This window comes from Sinocyclocheilus rhinocerous, unplaced genomic scaffold (assembly GCF_001515625.1).
Source record: "Sinocyclocheilus rhinocerous isolate Xijiao unplaced genomic scaffold, SAMN03320098_v1.1 scaffold387, whole genome shotgun sequence".
NCBI classification, from domain to species: Eukaryota; Metazoa; Chordata; class Actinopteri; order Cypriniformes; family Cyprinidae; genus Sinocyclocheilus; species Sinocyclocheilus rhinocerous.
The window spans coordinates 604,833-612,353 of NW_015651557.1; the positions used below are offsets into that span (position 1 = coordinate 604,833).

Here is a 7,521-nt window from a genome sequence, read left to right on the forward strand (position 1 = left end):
TGGGGCTGGAGCCGACACTGGAGCGAGCTCTGGAGCTGGAGCCAACACTGGAGCGAGCACTCGGGCGCACTCTTGGGCGAGGAAGAGGGCCCTGAGCCAGTCATTTCTCCTTTTCCTCCTCTTTCGATTTGACTTCGTAGCGGCCGTCGGGCTTGACAACGGCGCGGCCGGCGGGCCTGACTCGGGAACGGCCGGCGGACTTGACTCGGGAATGGACGGCGGGCTTGAGTGAGCCGCAGCCGGCGGGCTTGAGTGAACGCCGACTTCCATGCCGTGGGGAGAAACAAACGGGAAAACAAAAACACTTAAAAAAAATGGAAAAGAAACATGGGGAGAAGAGGCGCTGCTCACTTTTTGCTGGTCCGGAATTCTGTCACGGTTCGCTACTGTGAGGAGCACGGAGACGAAGGAGCGAGGAGATGAGGAGTGGAATTCAAACATATAGGTTTTAATCACATCCAGGGAGCAAGGAAAACACACGTAGCAAGGGTAGACATATACAATTCCGGACAAGGGAGAACAAAACGGGCTAGAACTCAAATAGGGCAGATAACGAGGGGAAGACAGGTGAGGAGGATAACTAATAACAAGGAACACCTGGAACCAGGCACGTGCACAGATAGGGCTCAACCTGTGCAGAGCACATGCCCTTTTTGTCCTTACACTCCGAAGTGCCCTTTTTTTTTGTTTTTTTTTTTTTCTTCTTCAATAAATCAATGCTATTGGTCACCCTTTACGTCTGTCTGTCTGTTTTACAAATATATTTAGCGAATGAATGGTATTAAAAAGAGTTTGTGACTAAATCAGGAAGGCACATGGGGAGCAAAACACACACAAAACAAGGAACAGAGTCCGACAGCTATTGGGTTGTTTAGACCCAGTGGTTGGGTTACTACCCAGAAGGTTGGGTTAAACATTTAACCCAACCGCTGGGTCAAAACAACCCAGTTGCTGGGTTTGTCCATATTTCACCCAGTGCTGGGTTGTATTTAACCCAACATTTTTTTATAGTGTAGACATCAGGTACTGTTCCTTTTCAAATGTGTTGAATTAATTCACATGTTTTAAATTACAGCCTGATCAAGTTATTCCCTTTCCCTTGGATAATATTGCTGCTAAGCTCCCAATGGAATTTGTTCTATTGCATCCTTATCCAAAATCCTTTCACTTCAGCCCAAGCGCAGGGAGATTGGAACCACAGGGAATAAACAAGAATATTCCTTTAACGTTAATACATAGCCATAGCAATTTGAATAATCAGTACATTGAATGAGTCAGTTATTCATACCACACCTAACATTTAGCGGCATCGTTTTTAAGCAGGCATGTGGAGGCCAATCTTGGAAAGGCTTCTTGAGACATGCTGTTTACAGTTGTTTTAAACCGTACACCAGATTTGACAAATTAACGGGACATGCTCTTGAGTTACATAATTGTAATTTTTTTCTCTCGAATTCCCTGTATTAAAGAGCTAAATTGAAAAAAAAAAAAAAAAAAAACACTGCAGGCTTTTGTGACAATTCTCAGAGGGACATCATGCCTGCTAAGAAGGGGGTTTCAGAAAAATCTGCCATGTTTGCAACTTTCTGCCATGTTTAATTGGAATGGAACTAGTCCCTGGGAAGGAATCCATTGCTTTGGGGAAATTAAATGCTCCATCTGAACAAGTGGGAAAATGACTATACGTTGTCAAAGTGCAGACTTTGACAATTTCAAATTGTAGATCTGTTTTTCCTGTGCTTGCTCTTTTGTATTTCCACTTACATGTTGACATCTCTCTTTTTTTGGCTTCTGCTGTGTATTTGTGTCTCCCCAGGTTCATACCCTCGGCTGTCATTGAGTTTCCGCATCAAGAGAAACATAGGCTACTTTATCCTGCAAACTTACATGCCCTCCATCCTGATCACAATCTTGTCCTGGGTCTCCTTCTGGATTAACTACGATGCCTCTGCTGCTCGTGTGGCCCTGGGTAACCTTTAACATTTTGTTCAACAGGAAGTGATTTTTTCCCTGTATAAAACAATATCAATCATTTTGAGTGTTCAGATACTCTTATATTCTATACTTTTTGTCAATCATGATTAAAGTACTTGAAGCCCTTTCGCATGACCTGCATGAGTGTTCCCCAATGCAATAAACTTGAGCGAAGCTTTAAGCTTGCTGATGCTCAAAAGTTCAAGCGGTTTCAACTTTGACTCCGTTTGCCAGTGATTTCACTGGAAGATTTGCATTAAGTATAATTATGCGGGTGATGGAGGTACAAAATTAAAATAAGACTAATCCAATGTTTATGTAGATCAAGTATGTCTAAAACAGCTTGAGAAAACTGTCCTTAGCATTCCTACTGTATTCATCTCAGTGACAATTGCTTAGCTGACAAAGAACCTGTTTTTTTTCACAAGTACAGGGCTATGCAAACCAGCCCAAAGCATTCTAGGACATAAAGCTTTGTGAAACTATGTCTGTTTTTTTTCTGCAGTATATCGCCAGAATGTTGTTCTTTTTTTTAGCATTGAAATTGTTACATCTTTAGTTTGTTTAAAAAACTAAAATGGTTCCACTTTCTATTAGGTGGCCTTAATGGACTTACATTTAAATTAATCAGTTGATACAATGCACTTATTGTGCACATACATGTTTTTACACTGTACTAATATTAAAAAAATGCCTGCATGTTATTACATTTGTAATTAATTTCTGTAATTACATTTATATTTACACTGTTGACCCATCCCTTACACCTTAACCAACCATGAAACCTACCCATACCACCAAACCTGTCCCTAACCTTACCCGTATCCCACCTCAATAGCAGAAAAAGTGTTTTGCAATTCAATATGAACACAATAAGTACACTGTACTTATTTTTTGATGTAAGTACATAGTAGTTAAGGCCACCTAATATAAAGTTGAACCCAAAAAAGAGTTCTGTTATGGCAGGCTTAAAACTTGGTCATTAAAAGAATCCTTACTATAAGACCACCAAATAGTGACATGTCTTATTTAACTTTTTTTTTTCTGGGTATGTCTTATTGCACCTTGGGCATAAAGTAGGGGCATGACGTCCCTGTTAAGTGGTCCATGAATGCCCTGACGCAAGTCGCGTGAACAAGACACGGTTCATTCAAATGGCTTTCTTGCAGGTGTAACTACGGTGCTCACTATGACAACCATCAACACCCACCTGAGGGAGACCCTCCCAAAGATCCCCTATGTGAAAGCCATCGATGTCTACCTCATGGGCTGCTTCGTCTTTGTTTTCCTGGCCCTGCTCGAATATGCCTTCGTAAACTATGTGTTCTTTGGAAGGGGACCCCAGCAGCAGAAAAAGATCAACGAAAGGCTAAACAAAGCCAACAACGAGCGTCCCCGCTATGAGGAGAAGCGTCTGAGGGAACAGGTACGCAAGGTCTCTTGTAAACCATTTATAACGGTTGCAGAGTTCATTTTTGTGCTAATTAAAAGCTAATTTAAATGAATTTAATAAGCGTTGACAATGTTCATGCATGTCTAAATGAATCCGTATCCACTTAGTTTGTAAGCAGAACAACTTCCCTCATCAAAATAACTATCGCCTGAATGAATCGCTTCACATCACTGCTAAAAACGAACATTCAATAGCCCATTAACCATCACTTTACGTAATCAGTGACGTATTTCATTTGATTGAAGCTGCATTTCATTATTAAGAGAGGTTCCTCTCGCTCGGAAAGTTACAAATTACATTGTCATTACATTATCAGATTCTAGTCTGCTTTATTGCCGCAGGCTTCTCTTTCAATCCGAGTACCGTAGAGATAGACCGATTCATTTTTCCCTTCTCAAAATATGCCAGCCATTTTCATACTTACAACAACTGTTTGGACTAAGCTCAGCGACTAAACCAGAGTAATGAGAGTTTTTGACTGAATTAAAGCATTTGTGTCTGTGTCTTTTATGCAAGCTCTTTCTTATTCACCCTCACATTTATGCACTTTTGTATTCTTTGAAAATTGTTGCTTGATTGTCAGTTTATATGGGCGTTTTAATGTTCTCTTCATTTTTTCTTTCACATTGCAAGGACTCCATTTCAGCGCCGTTTCAAAGCAACACCCTCAGGTCATATACACAACGAAGAAATCTATATCTCGAGGAGCAAAGAAAAGTCGGGGTACGTGCATTCAGTTGAAACAGTAGACTCGGAAGTTGATGAAATATTGTCATTAACTACTGTGTGTGTGTGTGTGTGTGTGTGTGTGTGTGTGTGTGTGTGTGTGTGTCAGCCATCGCATTTTAAATGATTCTTGTAAAGTTTTCTCTTCCTAAGTAAAGTTTGGGTTACACTTTATTTCGATAGTCCACTTTAGACATTCTACTAACTGTAAGTAACTTTGCAACTACATGTCAACTAACTCTCATTAAAGTATTTGTAGACTGTTAGGTTAGGGTTAGTAGAATAAGTTGCCGTACTCGCAAAGTTACTCGCAGTCAGTAGAACGTCTGTTGATCGACCATCAAAATAAAGTGTTAGTAGATATTAAGCACACAGTTTACTAATACTCTAATGACTGCTAGTTGACATGTAGTTGCAAATGTGTTTATAGGTAGTAGAATGTCTAAAGTGGACTATCAAAATAAAGTGTTACAAAAGTTTGTTGTAACTGTGACATCACATCATCGTTGCATCCGCATGGAAGGTTGAACGCTGTTTGAGACAGTTTAGGACCGTCCCTTTACTATGGCCGCTCATGACCAGCCTTCTCTCTCTTTTGTTGTCTCAAGGTGGACGCTTACGGAAACATTCTTCTCACCACTTTGGAGATGAACAATGAGGTGATACCGTCCGACATTGGCAGCAGCGTCAGTGACTCACGGAACTCCGTCATGTCCTTTGACAGCTCCGGAGTGCAGTTCCGCAAGCCCATGGCTTCACGGGACGGGTTCAGCCACCACTCGTTGGACCGCAGCGGCATGCGCAGTCGTGCCAACTGCCGGCTAAGAAGGCGCTCGTCCAAGCTGAAGCTCAAAATCCCCAACTTGGCGGATGTTAGCACCATTGACAAGTGGTCCCGGGTCATTTTTCCTATCACTTTTGGATTCTTCAACCTTATCTATTGGTTGTATTACGTGAATTGATATGCGTTCCCCAAGGAAACATGGGCCATATTTTGAGAGCACATTGAATTGGCTTTGATACAATTGGAAAATATGTGTACACATATATGAAAAGTTGATACATATGTATATGCATATTTCTATATATTATATTTCTATATACACATGCGTGTGTAAAATCTAAAGGACTTTTCTGGTGTAAAAAAACAACAAAAAAAGAGAAACATATTATATAGAATGACTTGAATGTTTAAGAATAATACAAAAGAAACATTTCAAGTATTTGAATTCTTTTCCTTCTGAAACAAACGACGAGTAACATCCATTAGTCCCCTGTTCGAGGGTACGGAACTAAAGACTGCATGATATTTTTGCTAAAAGAAAAGATCGCAAGAGAAAAATAACGTCTCATTGGCTTTTTATCGATACTGTAATCAACCTCTCCCAACCGCAGCTCATGAAATCAGAAGTGGCTTGTGTATTTTGGGGCATCATCCGAGCGGTCCCCCAGACCCGATCCACTTCTTTCCCCATCCCCATGGAAGAGACTGACGGAAATGTCCGTTTCTACACTGTACAGCAGCCTCTTTTGGAATTATGTGTCATTCCTTGATTTTGCAAGTGACAAGCGTGCTCTTTATCGGACCTCTCAGCTCTGGTCAATGGTTTACACTGGACGGCCATCTTGAGTTTTAACCAATGCATCCTGCCCAGAGTCAGTATGTTTCATTTTCTCTCCTCTCTTTTTTGCAGATTCTCCTTTCTTTCAGTTTTGGGCTAAGGGTTTAATCCTAATTTTTGGAGGGCATCACCTAAACATGTTCTAGAGGTAGTTCATTAATAGATATTAAGCCACTGGTATGCTTCATTCATTGGGAATTTAAGAAAACGAAGAAAAAACAAAAAAGAGTACATTCATTCATTCAGTAGCCTTATTGACATGGTCAGGTAGTATTGTTGTTCTTTCTTTACTCTTGTTCCTAGTGCATTCCATCTGTTCTATTGATACAGTATTCATGAACATCTTGTAGAGCTTTGTGTTGTTTGGAATGGAGGGAAACCCTTAGTGAGCTGTAACGTTTCTTTAGAACTCGGATTTCCAACTATGTGAAAATGTACAAAATAAGGAAAGAAAAGATTATTGTGTATTCAACAGGGGATGTGACCATGTTTTTATCTGTTTCATGTTTAAGTCAACCACTCGAACCATAGTGTGACCTGATATTGTATATATTCAGTCATTGTAGTGATCCATCCTGAGAATGATATACGCTGATGTTTTTAGTTTCTCTAAAATGTGCCTGTCTGAAACCTGAAGGATGTGTCCTCAGTTCATCAATCAGTGAAAGAGGGCCGAATGACCCTTGATCTTTGACCTTTCACTTTAAGCACTGCAGACCCACCCACAGCTCTGACGTTTTGCATCTTGGGATTGAATCTCAAAGATGAATGACATCAGCAAAATCAGGAGGAAAAAAAAAAAAGCCGTATTTTCGGGGCAAAATGACATGTACGATAAAAGCCATGAACTGAAGTGACAACCAAAAAGGCCTATAATCCATTTCTCTTTTTACCATTAACCTCTGACTCACCCACCACCATTTCTTTTGGGCTTCGCCTCATTATGATTTACCTCAGCTTCATTGACATTGAGGTCACCAGATCGTTCTCTATCTCCAGGTGACCGCTCAATTTCATATATCAGTTCATCTACCATCCACCTTCATTCAAAGCTCATTTCTGGTAGTGTCTAGATGTCTCACTGCTCAGAGTAGTTCAGTTGGGGAGAAGCATCCCAACAAATGCGTTGGATAAGTTCTTGAAGATGTGGATGAGAACTGAATTGCTGAATAACTGAGCAAGGGGACATTTAAAAGCGAAGAGGGTCCGGTGGTGGTTTGAGAACACGAGAGCCCTGGATTTGCTTGAGTTCCCTGAGGAGGATCTTCTGAGCAGGCCTCAGACCTCAGAGCTCAGCAGAGTCCCTTGGCTCTCGACCCCCACACCAGACCTCTCAACACTCGGGAAAGTGTGACCAGCCACCAAATCACCAACAGATCACTCATTCCATGGAGAAACAAAGGAATCAGGGAAATCCGAAGGTATAGGAGGCTGTACCTCAAGGCACTTGCAAGGTCCTACGTTACTTGTCAGCAGATGACCGTAGAAGCAAGTTCGAAGGATTTCCACTTATTGTGTTATTATATTTGTTATTGTGAGCATGACCATAACACCTGTGCAAGGGAGCCAGTACTCTCAAGTGCAAAGCAAGACATGCACAGTTGCATGCACAGTGTAGCAATTAAGTTAAGCGCAAATCTGCACTAAAAGAGGATGGAGGTCAGAGTGCTTTTCTTGAGAAACCCTAACTATTATGAGTGTTATGGGGGTGCCTTGGCCAGTTACAACTCCCAGTAGGCATTCAAG

The 7,521-nt window shown here is 41.2% G+C and overlaps 1 protein-coding gene across 1 annotated transcript in view; it reads left to right on the plus strand.

The window, feature by feature from the left end:
• Positions 1 to 5,211, plus strand: part of LOC107713123 (gamma-aminobutyric acid receptor subunit beta-4-like) — a 49,055-nt gene extending 43,844 nt beyond the window's left edge. Inside the window, exons 7-10 of the mRNA XM_016518558.1 lie at positions 1,817 to 1,969; positions 3,144 to 3,400; positions 4,061 to 4,150; positions 4,762 to 5,211. Coding sequence (XP_016374044.1) covers positions 1,817 to 1,969; positions 3,144 to 3,400; positions 4,061 to 4,150; positions 4,762 to 5,115 — 854 coding nt within the window. The 3' untranslated portion in view covers positions 5,116 to 5,211. The remainder of the gene's footprint in view (positions 1 to 1,816; positions 1,970 to 3,143; positions 3,401 to 4,060; positions 4,151 to 4,761) is intronic.
• The last annotated feature ends 2,310 nt before the right edge of the window (positions 5,212 to 7,521 follow it).